The sequence below is a fragment of the Chroicocephalus ridibundus genome, chromosome 18 (genome assembly GCF_963924245.1).
Source record: "Chroicocephalus ridibundus chromosome 18, bChrRid1.1, whole genome shotgun sequence".
NCBI classification, from domain to species: domain Eukaryota; kingdom Metazoa; phylum Chordata; class Aves; order Charadriiformes; family Laridae; genus Chroicocephalus; species Chroicocephalus ridibundus.
In genome coordinates, this window is record NC_086301.1 from 460,432 (window position 1) to 485,025 (window position 24,594).

General features: G+C 58.6%; 2 protein-coding genes across 2 annotated transcripts; both read left to right on the forward strand.

Moving 5' to 3' along the window:
- The first annotated feature begins 3,383 nt into the window (after positions 1 to 3,383).
- Positions 3,384 to 6,034, forward strand: RBM7 (RNA binding motif protein 7). The gene is made up of 5 exons (XM_063355280.1): positions 3,384 to 3,541; positions 3,717 to 3,879; positions 4,460 to 4,562; positions 4,993 to 5,086; positions 5,535 to 6,034. Exons 1-5 carry the CDS (start codon positions 3,446 to 3,448, stop codon positions 5,937 to 5,939), a joined length of 861 nt encoding a protein of 286 aa, XP_063211350.1. The 5' UTR covers positions 3,384 to 3,445; the 3' UTR covers positions 5,940 to 6,034.
- Positions 6,035 to 6,611: 577 nt separating this feature from the next.
- Positions 6,612 to 12,491, forward strand: REXO2 (RNA exonuclease 2). Its single transcript, XM_063355281.1, has 7 exons — positions 6,612 to 6,774; positions 6,866 to 6,949; positions 7,278 to 7,355; positions 9,372 to 9,483; positions 10,200 to 10,308; positions 10,661 to 10,714; positions 12,069 to 12,491. Exons 1-7 carry the CDS (start codon positions 6,643 to 6,645, stop codon positions 12,196 to 12,198), a joined length of 699 nt encoding a protein of 232 aa, XP_063211351.1. The 5' UTR covers positions 6,612 to 6,642; the 3' UTR covers positions 12,199 to 12,491.
- Positions 12,492 to 24,594: the final 12,103 nt, after the last annotated feature.

Sequence of the window (24,594 nt, forward strand, 5' to 3'; positions counted from 1 at the left end):
TACCTGCCAGGTGCCGGCACCGCCGCGGCACCGGGGAAAAGGGTGGGCAGGTGGAAAGGATGCTCTCCCCAGAGCAACCGCCTCCGGCTCGCAGCATGCTGCCCGTCCTCCGTTGTTCTCCCTCGATTACAGGCAGCCGGACCTGCGACATAGCAGGGACTCATTCCAGAGATCATCCAGCCTAGGCATTTTTACTGATAATTAATACTCACCCACCCAACACGCATCAGTTCTCGGCAATTTTTTACAGTGAGTGTGTGGGGTTTGTTGCTGGCGCTCCTCCTGCCCTCGCTCGCGCAGATTTTCTTTTGGGGTAGTTTTGGTTCAAGAGCGAAAAGAAAAAGGGAAATGGGAAATTTTCTCACCAGGTACACACAGATAGAGTCCCGTCACGAGCCTTATTCCTTCTGCCACACAGTAAGGCAGCAACACAGCCCAGAAAAGGACTCAAAAAACTGAAATGAATCTTGGTCCCCGAGTACCGGACACGCTTCGCAGCAGGCAGCAAGCCCAGGCAGGGACCAGAGGGGCTCGGCCTCCTCCCCGTCCCGTCCCCTTTTAGTCTCTTGGCAAAAATCTGATTAAACTCCCCCCAGTGAAGTCCTTAGGGCTGTGGGGTAACCTTGGCACCAGCGCAGGCTCGCTGGGTTACTAGATGCAATTGTACGTGACCCCAGAGGTGTACGCTGGAGCTGCCACCTCAGCAAGACGGTGACACCGCCAGCTCCAGCTCTGCTGGGCACGACTGTCCCCGGAGCCCCTGGGACACCCTGTGTAAACGGCACCGGTTTTCGGCACCGCCGGGAACAGCCTTGTTGCCCCGCTCCAAGAAACGGAGCTGAAAACCAGCGGACGCTCGGCGGCAGCGCAGGACCCGCGCCGCTCGCTAGTTAATACTGAATATAATGCCACCGCCGCTGCCGTAACAACCCGCAGCCTGCCAGCGCGGCGCAGTAACGGCAGGGATTCAGCAGCTGCTGACATGTTCTCCCGAAATAACATGCCCAGGTCTTGTAGCGCCGGCGTCTTTAATCGCTGTTTAACTGTTCGAACATCGGCATCGCTGGGGATTTTTATGGTCTGTTTAAAAAGCACAATGATTCCCTTCACGGAGAAGTTTGTAGCTACAATTACCCTTCTGTTGCAACCTGCCAGGAGTCACTGACAGCCTTTCCCAGCACGGAGGCTGGTGGCATTCCACCTGCCGCTCGCCGACAGGAATCGCGGCGGCACCCAAGGCAGCAAGGTGGGCGCAGGTCGGACTCGTGCCGGGAGGAGACAGACTCGGCGCTCCCCTCGCCTGTGCGGGCTGTGGGAACGGCAGGACGCAGCCGATGGGACGGAGAGAAAAGACTGTCATTTCCCACGGCGCTGTCGGACTGCTCTCTCCATCACCGGGTGTCATCACGCGCACCGGCTTTCTGGCTGCCGGGAATATTCAAGCACCCGCTTTCAATGGATCAGCCACATCACCATGGTGCCGGTGCCCGCTGCCGACGGAGGCAGCTGAGGAGCTGGAGGAGCGGGAGCGCGGTCAGGCCAGAGGGAGAGCACGGCTAACACCTGCGACCGGCGCTGGGGACAGGGATGCGCTGGGTGAGAGGGCCGAGCGCCGCCAGGCGCCTGTGCCGCACGGGGAGCTGAGCCACAGCCTCCAGCTGGGGGACGTGGGGACCCACGGCTGCAGGGGAGTAGCCCAGAAGGCGAGAGAGTAACCCAGGGCCAAGGAAAAGGCGTGAGGCACGAGCACAAGCAACGACCCGAGGAGAGTGAGTTGCTCGTTTTGCCTCTGGAGCAGAATTGGTTGAAGTTTCTTCAGTATTTCAGAGTGCCTGCATATTAAGAGTGGAAATAGGCAGGTAAAGAATGCGTTTTGCCCCCCATAGCAAAAAACTTTTCAGTTTTCCAGTTTGCTTCTTTGAAGAGCAAAAAGGGCAAAGCAACGGAAAAAGGGAAAAACCCACAACAGAACTGCCAGAGCATACCTATGAGGAACACGAAATAGTTCCCCCTCCTCTCGTTGCACCTTTTTTCCAGGTGGGGCTGTGCGACGCTGCGACAGGCAACGCCGGAGCCCGTCAGCGCCTTCTGCGGGTCTCCGAACGCGGCCGTGCCCGGCTCAGCATGTGTGGCACACGGGGAGCGAGCCGGCGGTGGATGGTACAAACGCCGCAGACGCTCCCAGCCGAGCCCACGGGGACCCAGAAAGGAAAAAAAGCAGAGGAAAGTAAATGAGGCTCCAGGGAAATTAAGGCAAAGTGGAAGTCCTGGCAGAGCGAGGTAATAATTTCCTTTCTGAGTGAGTAACTGTTTAGAATGTAACCAGGCGAACACGATTAAGCCAAATGAATATAAATTCTAGGTGCGGTAGTAAGTAATGAAGTTAAGAAAATGAACAGCGCCTAATTAACAAGAAAACAGGATCTGCCATAACGCGTTGGAATCTAATGAAAAATGAAGGCTCAACTTCCCCTTTCAAAAGTTTTCCAGATGGAAAATATCCTTGTTTTACATCCGGCGCCTTTTGAAATATCCAGGGGATTACAGTTGCCGGGAGGAACCGTCCCCCGCCGAGGACAGGGGCAGGGGAGCGATTTTGCAAAATAGTTGGAAAAGCAAATAACTGGGGGACCACTGCCCAGTGCTCGGCACAAAAAAGAACCCCAAAGGGTCCCCTTTGCATTAGAGCGTGACGGGGAGCACCCAGCAGCCCTCCCGGAGCAATAAAACCAAACAATGGCAGGAAACGCACCAGCCACCGCCTTCACCTCCGCTCCTTCCCCCTCCGTTATTTTATGACAAAACCCCACTTTTACGCTGTGTGCTGGGGGCCGCACTCCCACCGGGCTGGGCTCCAGCCCCCGGGCTCCTCCGGCAGCAGCTCCAAGAGAGGAAAAGGGTTAGGAGCCGGCAGAGAGCCCGGACGCAGCTTCCCACCACACCCCCCCAGGATTCTTTCCGGGCTTTCCTACCAGTAAACAATTAAATCAGGGTTTTTTTTAATCAGGAGGACACTTTTACCGGGCAGCGTTTGATCAGAGCCACTCGCTTTATTTGAGGGACGCTCGCAATAGCGTGGAAATAACAGGGGAACTGAGAAAACCCCTCACGCACCCGGCTGTGTCGCGACCTGGACGCAGCCTGTCGGCGACACTGGCCTGAACCCACCGGCGATAGGGAGGCCCGGGAAGGCGCGGGGTGGCGGGAGGCCGGCCCCCGTCCCCTCGCAGGCCCCGGTCCCTCCGAGCCCGCCGCTGCCCGCCTCCTCGCTTGGCCCCGCCGCCCCGGGCCCTGAGGCCGCAGCTCCCCCGCCGCCGCCATGGCCGCGGCCGCAGCCTCCTCCCCTGTCCCGCCCACCGGAAGGGGCGGGGCGCGCACGCCGACGCAGCGACGTCACGCCGGCGGCGCCTGCGCAACGGGGCGCGCGGGCTGCCCGGCGGCGGCCATGGGGGCGGCGGCGGCCGAGGCGGACCGGACCCTGTTCGTGGGGAACCTGGACCCCAAGGTCACCGAGGAGCTCATCTTCGAGCTGTTCCACCAGGTACCGCCCGGCAGCCGCCCCCTGCCCGCCCGCCCTTTATCCCGGGGCAGGCCGCGGCCGCCATGGCGGGGCGGGCCCGGGCCGGGGTACGGCGGCCGCCGTCGGACAAACTTCCGAGGGGCCGCGCCGCCGTCGCCCCGCTGGCGTTTAAGGGGTTTTGTTTCCGTCTCGGCAGGCAGGCCCGGTGATTAAGGTTAAAATCCCGAAGGACAGAGACGGGCGGCCCAAGCAGTTCGCGTTCGTGAACTTCAAGCACGAGGAGTCCGTGCCCTACGGGCTGAGCCTGCTGAACGGGATCAAGCTCTACGGGCGGCCCATCAAGATCCAGTTCCGATCAGGTGCCCGCAAAAACAAACACTGAACCACCAGAGAGAACGCAAAACTGCCGTCAGTTCCCCCCCCCCCCCGAGTCTGGCAGATTTATATTTAGTGGGGTAAATTGCACATCCTTCTCACCACGCTGTCACTCGCCTGACGGCCGATGAGCCCGTGGAACGGTGGGGCCAAGCAGGCCTCTGCTTTCGTCCCTCTGGTTCGGCAGGGGACCTTCCCGGCAGTCATTGCCAAGTGTAATCACGGAGCTGAGCCTTCTGCCGTTTTGTTTTTTATTTATTATTCGTTCTATACCCTTGAAAGCTGATGTAAATTATCACGCAAGCAGTGGAAGTTGCACCTGGTGTCAGTTAAACAAGGCGCGTTGGCCAGAATATCGCTCCCTGATTGCATCTGTCCCTGCGTGTATTAATACAGTTGCAGAGTCTTGTTTTGGAGACTGGATCGCGTGCTTTGGCAGGTCACTGACAGAACTCGGGAGCTAACTGAGCGTCTGGCAACTGCCAGCACCTGGCAAGTTCGCTCCATACCCACGTTCCTCTAACTCCCGTGTGTCTGTCTCGTGAAACGTTTGTTTCTCCTCAGGGAGCAGTCATGCCTCTCAGGATGGCAACCCGTCCTGTTCCCCGCACGGAGCCGCCAGCACTAGCCCCTCCGGCGCGCCGCACCCCGCATCCAACTGCAGCAGGTACGAGTCCCGTCAGCACGTGCTGTGGGTACCCACGCGCAGGGCAAAGCAGAAAACGGCGCTCCCAGGGGTCGCCGCTTCCCTGGCTCTCTTCCCAAGCGCAGTTTGCGCTTTCTCCCCCATGGAGTAAGTACTTGCATTCCTGGCGCCCTGCGTGCTCGGTGCCTGACGTTCTAGTGCAGAAAGAACGGCGTTGTGTTTTCATACGAGCACGGAGAAGGTCCGGTGGGGTAAGGTGGTGGGAGAGCGCTGCCACACGCACTGCACAGGCACCTCCGCAGCAGTTTCTGACCACAGTGGTGAGCTCAGCCTGACGCTTGGACGCTTATTTTGTTTCTAATGGGCGTAACGCAATTAGGATTCCAGTGCCCCTTGGACTGCAAGGGTCTTGTTTTTAAGGCTAAAATTCCTAATGTTTTTTTTTCTACAGATACGACAGGAGTCCTGATGGTATGGGAGCAGCGGGATTCTCGTCGGCACAGCGGTCTCTGCCCTCTGCTGATAACCTTCAGAGACAAGCGGTGGTACGCTTCTCGCTTCTGGGGGGAGCGCCTGACCCTGTGCTCGCCCGGGGCTGACAGACAACGCGCGACAGAGTTGTCTCTAATTTTGAGTCCCCGTGTCCTGTAACAATCGTGAGAAGCTGTGGAAATGTACTTCTGGAGTGCTGAAATGCCAGTTCCAGAAGATTTACGGCTGTTGGTACTCGGGTGGTCAGTCAGGGAGGGCCCTGAGCTTTAAGAGTTCAGCTCTAGACGAAGCAAGGGGTAACAGCTATTCTGTGAGTTCGTGTTTAGTCTCATTTCCAAACCAAAAACTTTCATTTTCCTGTGTATTAGGATTAGAGTGATTAGCGTGCGATTTGGGGCCAGCACGGGAGTTAGCATTTCTCTGTGCCCCAGATGGGATCCAGCACCTTGCCGGGAAGGGATTGCACTGAACCCCCCGACCCTTTTCCTCTTCTCTTTGCAGATGAAAAGCGCCGCGTGGCAGCCGCCCCCGTTCGGGGGGAAGTATGAGCAGCCCGCCTTCCCCCTGCCCGGCTACCCACCAGCTCCTCACGCCTTCCACCCGGCCCCACAAATGCCGCGGCGACCGGAGCCGCCGCGCAAGGGCCGGCTGAGCACCCACCCCTACCACCCCGAGGGCAGGCACTTCGGCCGCGAGCAGCGCTTCGGGGAGCGGGGACCCGACTACGGCCGTGGCAAGAGGGAGGAATACGGCTACGAGGAGCGGGGCCACGATGGCGAGCACCACTACCGGGCGGGCAGAGAGGAACCCGCCTACGTAGACAGGCACCGGGACGGTTGGAGCCATGACTACGACTACCGGAGGGAGGGCTACAGAGAGGCCAAGTGGCACCCGTCGCGGCATTAATTAACCCCCCTGCACTGGGCTTGAAAGAACTTGATGGCAAAGAGAGTTCGATCTGTTTCTCACGGAGTCTACGTATAAAAAAAACCCCCCAAACCCTCAACCCCTCGCGGTTACCTTTTAATGTTTGTTTGTAAAACTAGCGTAATCCTCCAAAACTAGTGTCTTCATTTTAGACGTGTTGACTCTGCACTTTAGGGCTTTGCGCGGGGGGAAAAGAAAACGTGTCGCAGTTGCGGAGAGGCGGCTGCCGTTTGTATTGTAGAGCAGCGCGCGTTTGTATTTTTGTAGCGGGTGCCGGGGCCGTCTCCGTGTCCCCCCGAAGCGGCGCCCGGGCGGGACGGTGCTTTGTGGCACCCGAAACGTCTTGCACGGCGTTTTTGATACAGGACGTTGGAACGTTCCTTCTCTCGGGAAGAGCATTAAACGTCTCCCTGGAAAAAAAAACCCGCGGGTGAACCGTTCTCATTCCACCCACCGGCTCCGCGTAACGGGGCCGGGGCACCCCCGGGTCTCCCCGGTGTCGCCGGGGGCGGGGAGGGGCCGCGGAGCCGCTTCCCGAGGCCCTCCCATCCTTCCACGCATCCCCTCGGGACTACAACTCCCATCAGCCCCTGCGCCCGCCGCCCGCGCCCGCCCTGGGGCCGGCGCCGCGGGGGCTGCCGGGAGTTGTAGTGCGGCGGCCGCGCTTTGCGGCCTGGCGGCGATGCTGGGCGGCAGCCGCGCTGGCCTGGGTCGCCTGCGGAGCTGCGGCGGGCGGCTGTGGCGGGGCCGGCGGCGGGCGGCGGGCATGGCCGGCGGCGGCATGGGCCAGCGGATGGTCTGGGTGGACCTGGAGGTGCGGGGCGCGGGCCGGGGGCCGGGGGGGGAGGGGAGGGAGCGGGGGGCGGCCCGGGGCCGCGCTGACGGCGCCGCTCCCTGTGTGGCAGATGACGGGCCTGGACGTGGAGAAGGACCAGATCCTGGAGATGGCCTGCCTCATCACCGACTCCGACCTCAACGTCCTGGCCGAGGTGAGGAGCCCCCGCCGGGCCCCGTCCCCGGGCTCCCCCGGCCCCTCCGGCGGGGGGGTTCTGCGCCCAGGGGCGATGCCTGCCGGGGCCCCGGCCTGCCTGCGCCGGCGGCCGCTGCTCTGGCCACGTTGGCTCCTGCTGCGCCGGCCCCGGCCCCCTGCGGACGCGCACCTTACCTTGCCCGGCGGATTGTCCGCTTCGCGCCCTGCGAACAGCCGCCTCTGCGCTGGGTCGCTGCCACGGCCGCGCTGCGTCTCAAGGCCAGGCCCGTGGGAGCAACCGCACGGAACTTTTTCTGATTGCCTTCGTGTTTGTCTTTTCCCGGCAGGGCCCGAACCTGATTATTAACCAGCCCGACGAGCTGCTGGAGAGCATGTCCGAGTGGTGCAAGGAGCATCACGGGAAGGTAACCCTTCTAGAGCAGTCATGCTGCGCTTTCTCTCTCTTTGCAATGATGAGAGTGACGCGTAAGTCAGAATTATTAGTTGCAGTACAGTCACCTAAAAAGGGACAACTCCCACGCTGAGCAGTTTGCAGGCAAGCAGAGGAGATAAAGAAGTAAGTATCATCCCTATTTTGTACGGAGGAGCTGATGCGTAACGTTTTGCCCAGGGTCTCGCAGGTCATCCGTGGCACAGCTGCGGATTGCACTCGTGTATCTGTAGTCTCCACCCCGTATCCCAGCGGCAGGATGGCCCCGAAGGGGCCTGCACTTTGTAGCCTGGCTTTTCGTAACTTTGAATAGTGCTGGAAACTGCTTTCTACCTCGAGAGGCAGAAGCATCAGTGCAGGCCGACAGCTGGTGAGCGGTGCTCTGAGATGGCTGGAGCAGCAGCCCCCAGGAGAGCTGCAGGCAGGGTGAGACAGCGGCGCTGGGCCTGGGAACGGCATCCGCCGCTCCGATACGTGCCGCTGGTCCCCATCTCCGAAAGGAGTGAGGTTGGGAAGTCGGGTCTGAGGTTAGGAAGTCGGGTCCGGCTCCCCCGGTCTGCTCGCGGAGCTGTCGGCCGTGGCCTGCCTCTACAGCCGGGTTGGAGGGACTCCTCTGGCAGCTCCTCCCGGTGAAGCCTGTTCTGCCTTGCATAAAATAATTCAAAGAATAGTTCTGATGGAGAAGGGGGAGTTGTGGCTTGAAGTCCCAGCTAGGAGTAGGAGCGAGATCAGTGTAGAGTAATCCAGAGCCGACGAAATGCAAATTAATCACTGCAAATTCAGGTATTTGGAGAACTAAACAGACCGATTTACCGTAAATGTTGCATTGTCATTTTTGCCTGTCCCCTCAGCACTGTAAGCCTAGTGTATTTCTTTTTGCTGAAGGCTTAACTTTTGCAGCAAGAGATTATTTTCAGTTCTTTCAGCCACCAAAGAAAGCTTCCTCCTTGCCAGTAGCGTGAAAGCGAATGGATTTTCCAATCCCCGATTACGAATTGAAATTCAAGTTAGTTTTCAGTTAAGGGTGAAGTTTTAAGACACCCATAACCCCTCCCCTCCTCCCCGCTTCGGCATCTCACGCTCCCCGGGAAGGATTAGCGAGAGTTTGGAAAATGAATATTAATTTACTGTGATGGGTGCTTTTCCCCTTCTCCAGTTGAGGACTCAAACTCGGCTTCGGCTCACGAGTGAATTGAAGATGGTAGCATTCGTTATCGCTGCTCCTGAGGAGCTACTTATTTTTAATTGACTAAGAAAAGAGAAGCAATTAGAATACAGATGAAAATGCAGCCACATAATGAATTTTTTAACCACCACTTGGATCTGTCAAGTAGGTTTTTTGCAGCACAGTCGTGGAAATATATAGCGTAGCCAGATGGAAATACATCACTGAGAACACTCGGAGCAGATTTGACATTTAACTGTTGAAAAAAAAGAAGGAAGGAACTTTTCTGATTTATAGGAATCTTGATAAACACTTAAGCCGGGATCCTGATTATTTCTGTTTATTTATACCTCCTGCTCTGTGCTGGAGAGGCGAGTGCCGCTCCTTCAACAGAGAGACATGTCACGCTCTCCTGGATCACGTAGGTACAGGTGTACGAACGAGGCTTGCGCAATGCCTCGGTAATTGAGAAGAACCCCTGGAAAGCACAGCAACCGGGAAAGAAAAAAAAAAAACAACCCAAAAAACCAAATCCGAGGAACATCGGTGCTGTTAGGGGTACGCTTCGGTCGCCTTCACTTGGGTGGATTTGTACTTCCCGAGCGGCGCCCTGCACGTCGGTCAGGCCTGCTCGGGGAGGCAGCCGCGGGGAATAAAGGCAAGGGGACGTCCCAGAATACCGAACCACAGAGCTCGGTCGGCACTTCTGGGCGCGCCGGGGAGCAGACAGTACTCAGAGGGTGGTCCTTCCGCTCTGGAGCATTGCTGGAAGCGTCGTCTTTGGCAGTGTATTTCTGATTTATGACGGATGGCTCTTTTTTGCAGTCTGGCCTTACTAAGGCTGTGAAGGAGAGTAAAATTTCGTTGCAGCAAGCAGAGTATGAGTTTCTGTCCTTTGTACGACAACAGACACCACCGGGTCTCTGTCCTCTCGCAGGTAAAGTACGTTCTTTCTTAATAACAACGATGTCATGCCTCCCGCAGCTCCCAGCTGGATGCCGAAAGGCCCGCTGCTGCACGTGGCGGGGATGCTGTAGCGTGCTCTGCTGAGCTCTGGCACGCAAATCAAACCTGTTGAGTAAGGAGAGGCTCAGTAACGGCGTCGTGCATTCTGCAGCTTCCCTAGGGCAAATACTGCTCGTCATTTCTGCAGGAAACTGCAGTTCTTTTTTGCATTACTGCTTCCCTGTACGGTTGTAATTGGGGCGGGCGACCTAACTGCTGACAGCACCCTGCGACCGTAAGAGCAGCAGCAAACCCCACGGCGTCTTTTCCTCGCTGTGTGAGGACCTTCACAGGCCGTCTTGGGACTGGTGCGAGGAGAAGTTAATACCGATGCCCGTCTTCACGTGGCGGAAAACCCGATTCTTGCGTAATACTTTGATATTTATCTGTGTGACGGAAACTGCAGGAGTTGTAACTGAAGAAGTAATAGCGGGATTATGGATGTAAACCGTGTGTGATCCCGCAACGGAAATCTGACAAACCTTTACAATCATATTTCCTAGAAAAGGGGATAAACGAGCTGCTTGCGAATAGCTTTTCATACCCTATGATCTTTCCCCGGCTCGCTTAGCCTGCTTCTCGTCTAGATGTCGTTCGTGGTGGCTTTGTAATGTCTTTGAAGAAACGTCTCGTTTTGTGTCTTTGTAGGTAACTCTGTTCACGCAGATAAGAAATTCCTTGACAAATACATGCCTCAGTTCATGAGGCATCTTCATTACAGGATCATTGATGTGAGCACTGTCAAAGAACTTTGCAGGTAAACGTTCCCCAAATTAAGCAGTCGTATGAAAGACAGATAACCGAGGGAAGGCTGTTCAGTGGCGCTGACGCGAGCTCTTCCAAGGCGAGGTGAAGGGCTGCTGGGAGAGGGCTGCCTGCAGCACCTCCTGCTTTGCTCTGCTCTGTTCGGGACGCGCAGGAGCAGCCGTGACGTGCTCCCCGAGCGGCTGCTCTGGAGGCTGCAGCACGGGGACTCGCAGGGTTGTGGCTTCTCTGGCTGCCAGTGAAACCGAAATTCTTTCGCCAGTTGTGACAAACCTGCAGCAGCCCCTGGATGAGTTTTGGTATCCCACTTTCCTTTTTTAAGTAGTGCTTTTTTCCACCTACAGGCGCTGGTATCCAGAGGAATACGAGTTTGCACCAAAGAAGGCGGCTTCTCACAGGTGAGACTTCTGCTTTTGTCTGTAAGAGAGCACGGTTGTCACGCCGGAGCCACGCTCCTCACGAGCAGAATACGGAGCTTCCTTTCAGTTCCTGGTGTGCTGCTTCTGCGGCGGGCGGCGGCGGCGTGCTTCCACTGCCTGTCGTACGCTTGTGTTCCCCGTCTGAAGCCTGGTTAGTGTCGGGAAAGGGACCGTTAAACTGCCGAGCCTCAGAAGTTTGCTTATCTGTCCCGATTCGCGCTGTTTACTGTTCAAGCCCGGATGCTGGTTTGGCAGCGTCGATACATCTGTCACTTCTTAGACGTCGGAGTGAGAAATCACGTGAAAACAGTAGCTCCACAGTGGGCTTTTTCTGTCCTTGTTTTGGGCAGAGTTGTTCGCGGAGCCACTGAAATTGGAAGACTTTTCCATGTCTGGGGAGATGAGGGTTCTGTTCCTGGCTATTTCCCGAGTTCCCAACGTGTCAGAGTTTGTTCTCCTTCCTCTGGAAGGGATTAATTGTGAGTTACGCTCCTGCCAGCATCTGAGGCATCCCTAAAAGTTGCAGTTGCCTTGAGGTTTTGGAAGAAAAGACTCTGCGCAATATTGAAACTTACTTCTCGAAAGCTGCGTTTTCTAGTCCTTCCCAAAGGAGGAGATGGTGGGTCCTGTGGGGTCCGTGGGCTTTGCTAGGTCCGTATTTACTGTATGCGCAGCGTGTGCATCCATTTACTCCTTCACCTGCGCAGACGAAACATAGAAAGAAGCGCAGGACGCCTTGTGTGCTGGGCTCCCCGTAGGTGCTGCTGCGCGCTTGGAGCTAGGGCTGTCCCCACCCCGGCCAGAGGAGTCCCCGAAGCCTCTGTCCTGCCCTGCCCTGCCCGCGCTGGGCAGGAGAGGCGGCTCCGGGACACGAGGAGAAGGGACGAGCGCCGCAGGGGTCAGGATGGAGAGCGCGGGTCGGTGTGCTGCGCGGCACGATTACTGCTCTGCGGCCTCGCCGTCTGAGCAGGCCGAAGTGGCCAAAGCAGGAGCTGGCAGCACGTCTCCGGAGCCCCGCGCGCTCTTGTCTCAGATTGAGTTGCTTTTAATCGTCGAAGCCGTGGAACCTGTTGGCTTTCAGGAGCTTCCCTGTCCCACGGTGACATAAACTAATAAGCTGTGCGTTACTCCCTGGCATGTCAGCGCTGGTGGACTGTTACTGCTTTCCACGCGGCCGAGAGTAGCGAGGGTGGTTCTCCTTCCTGCCAGATGTGCGATCCGTGCGCGGCAGAGTTTGATTTCTTACAGCCTGGAATTGCTCGGAAGCGGTAGAACCCAGATGTAGCCGAAGGTGCGCGCAGGCGTTCTGAAACCCTCCTTAATTCTCTTTCAGGGCGCTCGATGACATCAGGGAAAGCATCAAAGAACTTCAGTTCTACAGAGATAGCATCTTCAAGAGGAAAACGGATGAAAAGAAAAGGAAACTAATAGAGAACGGAGAAAGCGATAAAACTGCCAGCTGATTTCTCATCGTGCCGCGCCAGCCTGTGGCACGTACTAGATGCGTCTCCTGGTTCTTTTCTGTTTGCCAGTCTCCCGAGAAGCTGCACCCTTCAGTTACCTTCTTTCTTAACGGCAGTTAAAACGCAGACGGAAGCCTCAGTTACTGCTTCTTTTCTGTGCGAGCAAGGCCTCGACACGCTCGAGCCTCAGCAGCGTCTGTGTATGTCCTAGGTAAAACACGCTGTTTGATACTCCTCTTCATCTGGTTTTAGATGCAGCCTTTCACTACACAATAAAAACAGTTCTGTTGGAAGTTCTGTTTTCGTGCAGCCTTTCTTTTCTGCTCGCCATAAGCTGCTGGGGGAACCAGCCTCTCGTAGCGTTGCGAAAGGAAACGCTCTGGGAAACGACTCTCGTTGGGTAGCAGTGGCTTGGGGCGCTGGGGGGCATTTAACAAGGCCTTCCATGCGACGCCTGCGATGGGAAGCAGGCTGGAGTCAGGTGCACTCAGTAAGCGCGGCCTCCCGAGCGCTGGGGACGAGGCACGGCCGTCTCCGATCTCTCTCCAGCTGACGTCGTTCCCGTCACGCAGGTGTCTGCAGGCCCGGGGGGTCAGCACCGGTTTCCCGCGTCGTCACGCAGGTGTCTGCAGGCCCGGGGGGTCAGCACCGGTTTCCCGCGTCACGCCGTCGCGCAGCATCCGCGCGTGAGGGAATGGCCCGAGCCGCCTGGCTTGTGGGCGGGCGGAGGGCACCCCAACGTGCACAAACCCCAGAGTGCCGCGGGTCCTTCGTGACAGCACGGAAGGGATCGATAACGGCAGCTAATAATCCCTGTGAGAGCGCCCGTAGCTCTTCCCCTTTCCACAACACGCTCGTGAGAACAGGCGACGCGCAAAGCTGCTTCTCGGCCCTGAGCCGCCCGGCGGGTCCGGCTTACGCAGAACGCGTTGCTGCTGCTCAGACGTGCGGGCCGGGAAGAGCAAAGTTTGAAAGGAAAGTATGTCGGGAGAGGGGCCTGGGCTTTTCTCAGCACGCGGCTCTCGGCGTTCAGCAGCGCTTTGCGTAACACCAGAGTCACAACGCAAGCGTCCTTAAACGTCCAGCTCAGCAGCGGAGGCCGGGACAGAAGTCCGGCTAGCTAACAGCCGCACGCGAATCACGCAACCAGCTAAAGGACGTCAACAGCCGCACGCAGGTCACGAGCCGGTGAGCCCACGGATAGCAGGGACAGCAGCGATCCCCAGAACCGAGCAGCACAAGCGGTAAGACTGAAAAAATGAAACTTGTTATTGATTTTTGGGCAAAGCCACGCCAGTAATTGAACCGTTCTGTGTCTGCGCGGCCCCGGCGTTTGCCGCACGCGTAATTACTCCAGCAGAGCAGCCTGGAAGGAGAAGGTACTGCAGAGCCTTGCGGACATTAAGCTCTTTGCTAATGAAAACAGCCGTGGGGAAGGGTCTGAAGTGCTGGCCCAGACCCGCAGCGGTGGCTGGAGCCATCCCCCGCCAGCGTCAGCTCCGGAGGGACACAGGCGTTTGCTTCGGTGGCATAAAGGCAGCAGCTGCCTGCAGAGCCCAGCCAGGAACACGAGGGCAGGGACCGGGGCACCCGCACAGCTCCTGAGGAGCCGGGTCCCGGCGGCGCCCGCTCCGGGGGAAGGCGCTGGGTGTTGGCTGCGGAAATCCCTGCGAGGCAGAGTGGCTGCGGCCTTTCGGCAGGGGTTTTCCTCCGGCTTCGCCAAAAGCGCCGGCAGCATCTCTGCGAGCTCAGTTAGAGGGAAGGCGGAGATGTGGCTGGACGTGCTTTTTTATTCTTCATTGGCGAAGGACATTGGGCAAACCCCCCTATACCAAAATTTTCCCCCTTTTCAGTTCCATTCGTGGTGTCTGATATTTCCCTTGCTCCCCCGGCAGCGCGAATTAATAGGCTAAAAGCTGTCGAAAGGCTGTACGAGCTTTCCTTGAAGGGCCTGAGGAGTCACGTCGATTTAATGGGAGTATTTTCCTGCTCATTGAACCTTTTTGCGCGTTGGGTGTTTCAGGCTGGAGCCCGTGGCCGTGGGTTGACGCTGGGATTGACGGGGAGGAGCAGCGCCGCTCCCGGCCCTGGGCAGCGCGAGCGCACCCGCAGAACCAATTTGCTTTCCAAATAAACGCGTCTCGCAGCGTCTTCACTTGGCCACATTAGAAAAGAAGTCACCCGTTCTACATTAACTCATCAGAAACGGCCAGAGTCGGCGATGCAGGAGACAGCTCGCCCCCCGGCTTCGGGGGCGTGCAGACAGCAAGGATTCACCTTCGGGGAGTCTTTCACCTGTTACTACGCACCTGGCGAGGGGCTCCGGAGGTGCCGTGCAGGACAGGACCCGTCCCCGGTGGGACACAAACAGGCTCTTACTGCTGTTACCGACACGAGCGCAGCCTCTGACGCCGCCACAGCTGCCGGCTACGCTCTACTTGAGGAATCATCAGCGACGAGCAGGCGAGTCCTCTACATCCCGCAGTCAGCTCGTGGCTCCAGGCAGAAAAAAAGATCCCGGGCCTCGTGCGCAGCGTCAGCTTTAGCTGACGGCGTGGGGTGAGCGCGGCACGCAGCCCCACGCTGCTCCGGGGGGGTTTCTCAGAGGGGAGCGGTGTGTCCCTGCTGCCCCGTCACGCGCCAGCCCGCGCCCACACGCTGCTGCCCAAACAGCGCGCCGGGAGAGACCGTCGCAGTTACCTTCCCGCGCAGAATGAAAACCTCTTGCTGTTCTGCTCGCACCCTGGGAGCCGCATGCGTTTTACGGATTGGCCTTTTACAAGATCCTGTCTTGAGCCGTCTGGATATAAAAACGCCCTTTCATCCGCTGCAGACCTACTTGTAAGGACACCGATATCTTATCTACCACGCACGTGGCAACGCTGTCAGATTGCCACCGAGACGCTCTCCGTGTGGTAGTGAAACAGTCCGCGGATTCCCCACCGGTGCCAATTCCGGACTCCTTATTGATAACGTGGCCCCTGCTCCTCTGCAGGTCTCCCAGGCCAGGCTCTCTCCGTCGGGGCCGAGGCATGGACCTGCTCCCAGCCGCCCTCCCGAGCCGCCGGAGGGGCTCCTCCAGCCCCAGCCCCCCCAGACTGGCGCTGCTGGGGCAGCCCCCGTGCCCGGAACCGCGGGGGCAGCGGGAGCATCCTGCCCGGCGCCCCTTCTCCCGCCTGCCCCGGGAAGGCCAGGGCTGGCCAGAGGGGAAAACACGTGCCGAATAGAGCGTCGACGGGAAAAGCCTCGGTGTAGAGCCAACAGCTGGGGACCAAACAGCGACGCGTCCCAATTCTCCAACGTCAGACATTTGACGATTTGCCGGAGTTTTCTTTTCCCAGCTTTTTCCTCCACCAACTTCTTTACTCAACTCAGAAACCCTCCTGGCCCCGAAACGCTGCCTGGGGCTGCTGGGCATAGCCGGCCCCATAGCCAGCCCCATAGCCAGCCCGCCCAAGGCACATCACCACGGCGCTGCCGGCTCCCTGGGATGGAGCCGGATTAGACCGAGGACGTGGGCTCACCATCGCCCGGCAGACGCCCACAGCTGCCCGGACCCACGCCACGGCCACGCGCCGGCAGAACCGGCTTTGTCTTTGATTTCACTTTTGTTAGTTCTCCCCCCTTCCTTTGACTTCTTCTTTCCGACCTACTTCTCCTCCTTTTCATATTTTATTCCTTTTTAAGTGGCTTTTATTTTTCTCGAAACATTTTTTAAAGGAAAATATGCCATCTGTGTTTATACATTTTTAAATATTGTTTATTCTTGCTTCTGAAGCAAGCGTGCCGCACGAAGGATTTCTATCCGATTTTCCTGTATTATGCAATAGCTTTCCTGTTTTTACGCGCTGGCATCTTTTGAGGTTCTGATTTAGTACAAATTCGTCACGCGTCTTGGCAAAGCGCAGATAAAACCCCCAAAGGAGGCGCCCCTTTGGCGCTGCTGCCGGGGGGGGAAGGATGCAGACCCTCCCGCAGCACCGCACCGTCCCCTTCTCCACGGGGACGTACACGGGTCCCCACTGCTGGGCGCGACACCCTGAAAGCTCCGTCACTTACAGTCGCGGAGGTTTTGAATGGTAAAATAACATTTTTGCGCTGGCAGCCTCATTATTTATTTGAATCAAAGCGCTTTTATGAAAAGTTACAGAGTGACTGGAATGGCCTCGCTGGGCAATGGCCAATGAAGGAGACGGGTGCGCACCGCGCAGACGCTGCCCTGGGAATGCCTCTGCCAGCGCGGAGCTCCCCGTGACGTCCTGCATCGCGTCCCCAGCCCGGCACCGACGTTAGCGTCCAATTATCGCCGCGTACGCGAGGGTGCGAGACGAGTTGGGAGGAGAACCCGCGCTGGCTCTGCCGTTCTCCTGCCCAGGGTGGTACCAGGCTGCGGGCGCTGGGTCCTGCCGAGGGCGTCCACTGCCCCATCGGCATTCCAGCCCCTGGGCCTGGCCGTGTGAATAAGAGGGTATTTTGGGACGTGGTAGTTTAAAAAAAAAAAAAATAAAAAAAATTACTCGAAGGCAAATACAGAGTGTGCCTGGGTTTTTCAATTTAATTTAATAAATTATCTCGGCTCCAGTAATTATTTATTTGAAATAGGAATTTGCTGAGAGGCCTCGAGTCCTTTTAATACCGCGTTAATAATGTAACCACGGATTACTGATACAATTCTGAGGCAAGTTAAAAAACCGCATCACTTATTCCGCCCAGGTTCTGAAGCCGTTCTGGCCCCGAACGTGCAATTGCTCCGGCCGGGAGCACCCACCCTCGGCAGCGCCAAAAGCTGCAGCGGGAGCGTCATCCCGCAGCGCGAACGGGGGAAACAGCCCCGATGCCCCCAGACCAGGCGGAGAGACCCCCCGGGACCCTCCCATGAAGGACAAGGCGCCAGCAGCCCCTCGAGCTGAGCGCCCGCCCCGGCGGAGGAGGTTTTACCGACAAATAACCCGCTTCGTTTGGAAATATTTTGTGCTTCCCTTTTCCAGCGCTAAGTCAACATTCACCCCCCCCCCAACTCTGTCAAGCTCTAATTATTTATATCTGGCAAAAACACCCCTCCCCGCCCCACCGGAGCGGTTGCCGGCTGGCGCCAGCTCCTGCAGCAGGTTTTTGGCACAGCTTGGAGCTGCAGCCACCCCACTGCGCAACCTGCCCCCGGCTCTCCGCCCTCTCCCCACCCAGCACCCTCGCCCTCCCGCCCGCAGCCACCCCGGGCATCGCCGGACGACGGCACGGAGCGTTTTCCTCCGCGCCTTTCTCCGCGGGGCAGCGGCGCGGGCGCAGCGGGGAGCCCCGGCCGACAGCCAGCCACGGCCTTTCCCTGCCTCCTGCTTACTCTCCGGCTCTTTCCGTTTCCAGATCAGCAAAGCCACGGAGGGAAAAGCCCCTCTGGCGCATCCCGGGCCACGGATGCGCCCCACGGGGAGGGGACGCCACGCCGTCCCCCTGCCCAGGGGCTGCTGCCAACCGTCCCCGCTCCTGCCGCAAAGCCCGCGCCGGGAGAAGAGCCTCGCGCTGCCTCCCGAAGCTCCTGCAGCAGCGGGAAGGGCACGGATCGATACCCAGCGGGTGGGCAAAGCCCTCGGACCGAGGGGGAACCGCGGGAGCCCTCATGGGACGGGAGGAGCAAACGTTTTCATTTTGACTACAAGTCGCAAATAGCGCTTGTGTCATTTCCCCCCCATCCCCCTCGCTCGACGCGCCCCTGGGCTCCCAATCCGTCTCATCAACTCCTTTCTTTGCCTCTGCGCTTGGAACAAATATTTTATGCACGTTTATACAACATTTTTTTTATGATCCAGTCTGCCACTGGGTTTCCAAAGTAAATGAAATACGGGCAGGGCGGTCCCGTAGCCGGGTGAAAGCCATTTAGTGCGTATGTAAATCCACCTCCTTGGCCAGAAAGCCGTATAACGACAGCTACCTGCTCGCTCCGGCCTCTACTGCAGAAGGCAAGTGTGTTTTCTGGGTTGCAGAACAAGAGCCCCTGCAGCTCCCAGCACCGTCAGGCTGGAGGCTCTTCCGCGTGGAAGCTCCTTCCCAGGCACGAGGCGGCCGAGCTTCCCGCAACGGCAGAGAGAGCAACTGGTTATCCATCCATCCATCCATCCATCCCCCCCCATCTCTCCTCTGCCCTTCCCTGCACCTCTCGCTCTATCCATCCTTCCACGCTGTACTGTTGGGTGCAAACCATGGAAACCAGGAAAAATATCAGCTCTTGCTACACCAAAGAAAAAAAAAAAAAAAAAAAAAAAAAAAGAGAGTACTGGACCTTTGAATTTCTCATCTTCACTTGGCCTCAGGGCAGCCCGCTCGAATTCCCACTTTTCCCAGAGAAATCACTGTGCCCCTTCCCCTCGGCTTCTCAACGCAGCCGCCGGCTCCACCGCAACTCTCCGAGCGAGCGGCTGCGCACGGGCAGCCCGCGGCACGGGCACGAGACCGCCCTTCGTCAGGTGTCCCGCTCCGAGGTAAAACAGAACCCATTTTCTGATTTGAAATTTGACTTTTTAGCTGGGCCTCTTCGAACTGACTAAAGCCTGAGACGAACAGCGTGTTGTTCAGACACCGGTTGCTCTCAGAGTGATAAGACCTGATTGTACCACGGAACGGTGCGCGCAGAGGCTCTCGCTTAGACTTGCTGCTGTGACAACCAAGGTCGGCTAACTGCGCCGCTTGCCCCGTTGGAGGGTGGGAAGCGGAGAAGCGCAGAGGGGTCCCGCCTGCGGGGAGGAGCCGAGGGGACAGGGGACCCCAAACTGACCGACAGGGTATTCCAGCCCATCTGCACCACGCTCAGTGTAAAAGCCGAGGGATCAAAGGGGCAAAGGGGGCTCTGGCTCGCTTTTTCTTCAAGGGTCGACGTCTGAGGAGGACCCTGTCTGTCCGTCTGCCTTTGATCCCTCGCCCTTGATCCGAGCACTCCTGACTCTAGTTCCGGAATTCAGCTCCTGTCCGTCGCTGACTCCAGGCTGGGCCTTTCCCTGTGTCTGCTGGTGACGCGACCGTCATCCTGGGAGCTGGATACGGTTTTGTATATATTGTATACTTTTTTTTTCCTTTAAGTTTATTATTCTATTATTATTTCCTATTTTCTTATTTATTATTTTCATTAAAGTAGTTTAGTTCTTTTTCTAAACTCGTAAATCTCCTTATCTCTTCCTCTCCTCTCTGAGGCGGGGGGGCCATCTGTCGTTCTGATTGCCCGATCCGGCCAAAACCACGACAGTCAGGCAAAGAAGTGGCGGAACAGACCGGCAAAGCCCGGAGCCAGCCCCCGCGTCCATCCAGGCAGAGCGGGACGGCTGCCGGGAGACGGCAGGGATGCGGCGGGCAACGCTGCCACCGGCCGTGGGACACGACAGCGCGCAGCTGTACGGGCTCAAGGTCGGCTGCAGACAGCCTGAAATAGAAAACCTTCAGACTTCTACTTTTTTTTTTTCCCCCCAACTTTTTTTTTCCTCCTGCTGCTGTTGATGATACCCTTTTACTGGAATAACTCAGGGATGCTGACAGATAAGCTTTTAGGGTAGTGAAATCTCCGTGACACTTTAAGTGCTCTAAATGACAAAACAAGGACGTGCAAAATTATCCCGTGTGTACGCGATAAAACACAACTTGTCAGAAACTTGCGTGCGGCTTCAGCCGCCCGGGCCCTGGCGAGGACGGGCCACCCCAGCCATCCCGGCGGCTGTCCTTGCGGGGGACGAGAAACCTGAATAGCGTGGGCAGAGGAAAAAAGGGCAAAAGACGGGTCGTGGTGAGGAAGAGCTTCCAGAGCGACGGGGATGGAGGCTCCCTGGGCGTAAGAGACCCATCGCTTACGGTGGGCCGAGCTGCGTCTCCCGGCCACCGCCCGGGTGATGGATGAGAACCAACCGGCTGTAAATTGCCGGGTGCTGCGGCAGCGTTTCATCCCTTGTGCCGCGGGAGCCGGGAGCGGCGGGCTCGGTGCTGCGTGTGGGGCACCGACTGCCAGTCAAGTGCCGGAGCCCCACAGGGACAGTATTTTGAGTAAGAAAACACTGAGCCGGCGAGCAAAGCCACCCCCAATTACGCCTGCAGCGCCCTGCGCCAAGGGAAGGCTACCCTGAGAGCTAACAAATAATTCGCGTGAAATTATTTGTGCCATGCACGGCGGAACCCCCCCTTTCCCGGCGGTCTGGGGGGGACCCCCAGGCCGGGGCTGACTCCCCAGGCCCCGCTCTGGCGGTGCGGGGGTGTCCCTGGGGACAAGGGTGCTCGGGAGGACCGCACCGGGTGACGGTGCTCACCCGCCGCGGGGAAAGCAATTCAGCGCGGGGAAGGGCACGAAGGCAGCGGGGGCGCGGAGCGGAGCGGGGACCCCCGCACCCCGCTGCAGTTGCGGGCGCCCCGCCGGTGGTGGAGCTCCGAGACCGGCGGAGAGTGGCGGCAGGACCCGGCCCCAGCCCCGGATCCCCCCCTTTTCCCCTCTCTGCGTCGTCCCCCGACAGCGCGACACCGAACACTGCTGCTCAGCGGCGGCCCCCGACCCCGACTCGCGCTCCAAAGGGCACGGTGAAAGCGGTTCTGCTCCTTTCGTGGCGTTCGCCTTGCCTTCTATCACGCAAGCCGGTTGATAAAGCCATACCGCCGGAAAAACAAACAACACCCCCCCCCACCGCCTCCATCCTCCTCCTCCATCAAACGTGTCAGCAGGGGAAGAAGTTCACCAGCCGCAGATGTTCTCCCCAAAGACCCGAGAGCAGCGCCCGGGCTGGGGACACGAATCCCGGCCGCCCCCAAGCTGCCCGGGGGCGTCCCCCCGGTGTCCCCCAGCAGGGCTGCGCTCCCTCCCTGGGGCTGCCGCAGCTCAGCACGGGGTAAAGCCCCCCCGCACACTTCGGGCACTGCCACACGCCCGCGGGCACGTTCGCCGCGGCCGAGGCTCCCTCTTTTCCTCTAAAGCCAAGGTTTGCAGAGCAACCCATGGATAAAGGGGAGGGAACACCAAACGGGACCGTCAGCGCGAATGGGGCTGCGAGCAGTACAGTCATTCTGCACCTGCTTCAGTCCCGTGTGATGTTTCACTGAGCTGAAGAGAAAATATTTCCTCTGTGCACCCTGAAATAAGCGCGCGCAGCCTGCGGGGAGGAGCGACCCGCGAAGCCGCCCCGCAAACCTCCGCTTCCCCTGGCCCCGCTCTTCTCCCGCACTCTGCCAACGCCGTGCACCGCACCGGAACAAAATAACATAAATGTGTGCTCCCGACCCAGGCAGACGAGGCCGGAGGGAGGATCGCGCTCTCCAAACTTTGCAGAAGGGAAATGAAGCGCAGAGAGATGAAGTGACCTGCTTAAGGTCACATGGGGAGTTTGTAGCCGAGCCAAGAACGGAGCAGAGATCTCCAGGGTCCTCGTCTACTTCTGCCACCACAAGATGTTCCTTCCTCTTTCCCTCTGGATAGCCAAGTTAAAAATAAAACCGCCTTGTGTTTCCCTTCGGCGGCAACGTGACTCCAGTGCAGAAGTCTCGTCTGTGAACTGCCTGGGCCGCGGCATCACCAGACGCTGCCTGTTCCTCCGCAGGGCTCTCGCGCCCCGCGTGTGTCTATATATATCTCTATCCCTCTCTGTATTTGTGTGCGTACATCAATTAGGTTCTGTGGCCCGTTCCTCCCCATAATTAAAGCGGAGCCTCTTCATAAGCCCCGTTGAAGCCAACCTCGCTTGGGTCAGAGAAATTTTTTAACGGCCAGCCAGCGCTCCGCGGTGCCTGTTCACATTCTTCCCTTCCCTCGGAATGAAACTCCATCTGACAGGGAGGGAGAAAACCGCTTTTGGTTCCCGATGCTGTCACACGCCGAGGCTGCCGGCGCCAGGACGGGAGGGAGACGGCTGCCAGCTCCTCGCCACTCGGGTGCGGGGGGGAGAATAAAACGATGAAGGCTTTGATTGCCGGTGGGCTCCGCGCCGCGCCAGCCGGACAGGAGCTCCCTTCGGGGAGGGCTGGCGGCGCGTCTTCACGCTGACATTGTTTGTTGGGGAAACAATCGGCTGTGATTGCTGTGGGCCCAATTAAGCGCTCTCCGAGGCGCAGGGGTAGGTGTGTGCTGCGTGCGCCGTCGGATACCAGGGGCTGAGTGCTCCTTGCACACAACCCCCCCTGGGCTCTGGGTCCCGCCGTGCCCCCCGCTGCGGCTGCACGAGCTCTCCCTGGAGACGGGCTCTCCCAGACACCTGCCTGGCGGGGCGGGGGCCAGGCCCCGGTTTTGGAGGGGAAACGTCGGTTTTGGCCCCCGCAGCCGGCCCTGAGCAGCGCCCGCGGGCTGGAGAAGAGCGGCGAAGGCTGCCCTGCCTCGCCTGCTGCTGGCTCCCCGCTTCGTACCCGCTCTCGTCCCCCGAGTTCTCCAACCTGTTGTGTCCTTCTGTTTTCTCTCCTCCCCTCTGGGACAGGAGCTGCCTTTTTACCAGGGAGCTGTAGGATTTTACCCGCAAGGCGCAGCCGCAAACGCCCCCGCGTCGCCCCGCACGAGTCCCGCTGCCCGAAGCGCTGCTTGCGAACGCAACCCCAAAACGTCCCCGAACCCCTTCTCCGAGCTGCGGCCGCCCCGACGGCAGCGCTGCTGTTGCTGCCATTGGACTTGTGGTGTCTCCCGAGCACAGGGAGCCGCAGAGCGGCGAGCGAGGCGGAGGGAAGGAAAGCAGCTCTTTTTAGGGAGCATGGCGATGAAACCAGGACAGAAACGCTGCTCGGAGCCACAGGTTTCCCTGGGGCGGTTATTTTCAGAAGGCACGGCTCCTGCGGTCAGAGAGAGTACTAAAGGTACATATTATCTTTCCAGGTGTAATCCCCTTGTTCCGAAAAGGAGCATCTCCTGCAGGCACGAAGATTGCTTTGTTCCTCGCTTGCAGAGGGGAGGAGGGAGAAGCCCTGGCTGCGTCCCGGTGCTGTGGAGGTGTCTCCACGAGCCCGGGACGCGCGGCACATGTCGGGGAAGGCAAGCGTCCCACCTCTCCCATCCCCGCGTGACGGGCCTCAGATGCTTGGCGTGGTCGCTCCTGCCTTTCCCCCTCCCTGGGCCCGGACCCAAGGCAGCAGGGCAGTTCTGGGGGACATTTTGGGTCCATGAGCCTCTGCAGGGGATGGGCCGCCCGGGCGCTGGAGGCTGGGGAAGGCTCGGCGAGAGACACGGCCACGCTTGTGCGATTTGTTTGAGGGACCGTTCATCCCAGAACCTGGTCGTTTATCTCCCAGGCTTTTTAAAATAAATATACCTCCGCTGACTTCTCAGCTCTATCCTCCATTCTGGCACTGAACTGGCACCTGCTGCCTCTTCTCCTTCCCGCTCTCCCTGCGGGAAACTGGCCTGGGAACACGGGGACCGCAGGTTTTCCCCATAAAAGCGCATTCCTTCTATTTGCAGAGCTGCAGCTCTCCTCGAAGCCGACACGGGGAAGGTTTGGCCTTGCTCGCTGGGTTTGCTCTCTCCCCTCGTGCTGCACAGTGCACCGCATCCGAACTGCCCAGTACCGGCTGGGAACCCCAGCACCGCTCCGCACCTCCCTCCCCGCCACCAAAGCCACCTGCACGCTCCCACTGAGACGAGACCTCCGCCCTTCCCGGCGGGGCACCCGCAGCCTCCCACGGGAATTTGAAGGAACCTGCGAGAAGCCAAACCTACAGCCCCGCAGCCGTGCCCCCCGAGAAATGCGCTTCACGTATAACCCTCTCTGCACCCCGCGCCCGCGAGAGCCCACCCGGTCCCATATCACAGGCAGCTTTAAGAGGTCCGCGTAAGTTTTGAACCATCAGTAACACCAGCACATAAACTAGGGCTTAATCAAGTCCCCCCCTTCAGAATAAAAGGTTATTGGTAGAAAAGATGAGGGGAAATGTATTCCTCCCAGACCTGCCCGAGGCGCGCCTGGGCCTCGGCAGGGGAAGGATGCTGCCCTGCCCGGCCGCCCCGACCTCCCCCAGCGCAGTGCATGGCTCCGTTACCCGTTGGCACGGCGGGGGGTCGGACCCCGCCTGGGGTTCCCAGCACAGGGATGCAAACGCAGGCGAAACTCTCCGCGTCTGCACAGGCTCTTCCACCCGCCTCGCCGTGGCAATGGCAGAGCCGGAGCCAGCGGAAGAGCTTTCAGATCATCTCGGATGAGATCTTTCTAGAAAGTCAGCTCTCCCTAATGGATCCGCTGTAATTTCAGGCAGCAAAAATGCAGACGATATGTTTTGGGACAATTATTTCCCTTTCCGGAGGGACAGAGTCACTTGGCCTGGGGTCCTCATCGTGTCCTCTGCTGGGTGCTCTAATTGCCCCGAGATGCTCTACCTGGAGAGAGCCTTAATACATAATTATATACCATTAGCGATGAGAATAACATGACAACTGCTTTGGATAATCACGCAGAGCACAATTTCTGCCAG

What these genes read in the sequence shown, in the direction of transcription:
- RBM7 (XM_063355280.1), top strand. Translation starts at nt 3,446, where the DNA reads ATGGGGGCGGCGGCGGCCGAGGCGGACCGGACCCTGTTCGTGGGGAAC. An exon ending in TCTTCGAGCTGTTCCACCAG is followed by an intron (nt 3,542 to 3,716) that starts GTACCGCCCGGC and finishes CCGTCTCGGCAG; the next exon opens with GCAGGCCCGGTGATTAAGGT. An exon ending in ACCTTCAGAGACAAGCGGTG is followed by an intron (nt 5,087 to 5,534) that starts GTACGCTTCTCG and finishes TTCTCTTTGCAG; the next exon opens with ATGAAAAGCGCCGCGTGGCA.
- REXO2 (XM_063355281.1), top strand. Translation starts at nt 6,643, where the DNA reads ATGCTGGGCGGCAGCCGCGCTGGCCTGGGTCGCCTGCGGAGCTGCGGC. An exon ending in TGGTCTGGGTGGACCTGGAG is followed by an intron (nt 6,775 to 6,865) that starts GTGCGGGGCGCG and finishes CCTGTGTGGCAG; the next exon opens with ATGACGGGCCTGGACGTGGA. An exon ending in GCAAGGAGCATCACGGGAAG is followed by an intron (nt 7,356 to 9,371) that starts GTAACCCTTCTA and finishes TCTTTTTTGCAG; the next exon opens with TCTGGCCTTACTAAGGCTGT.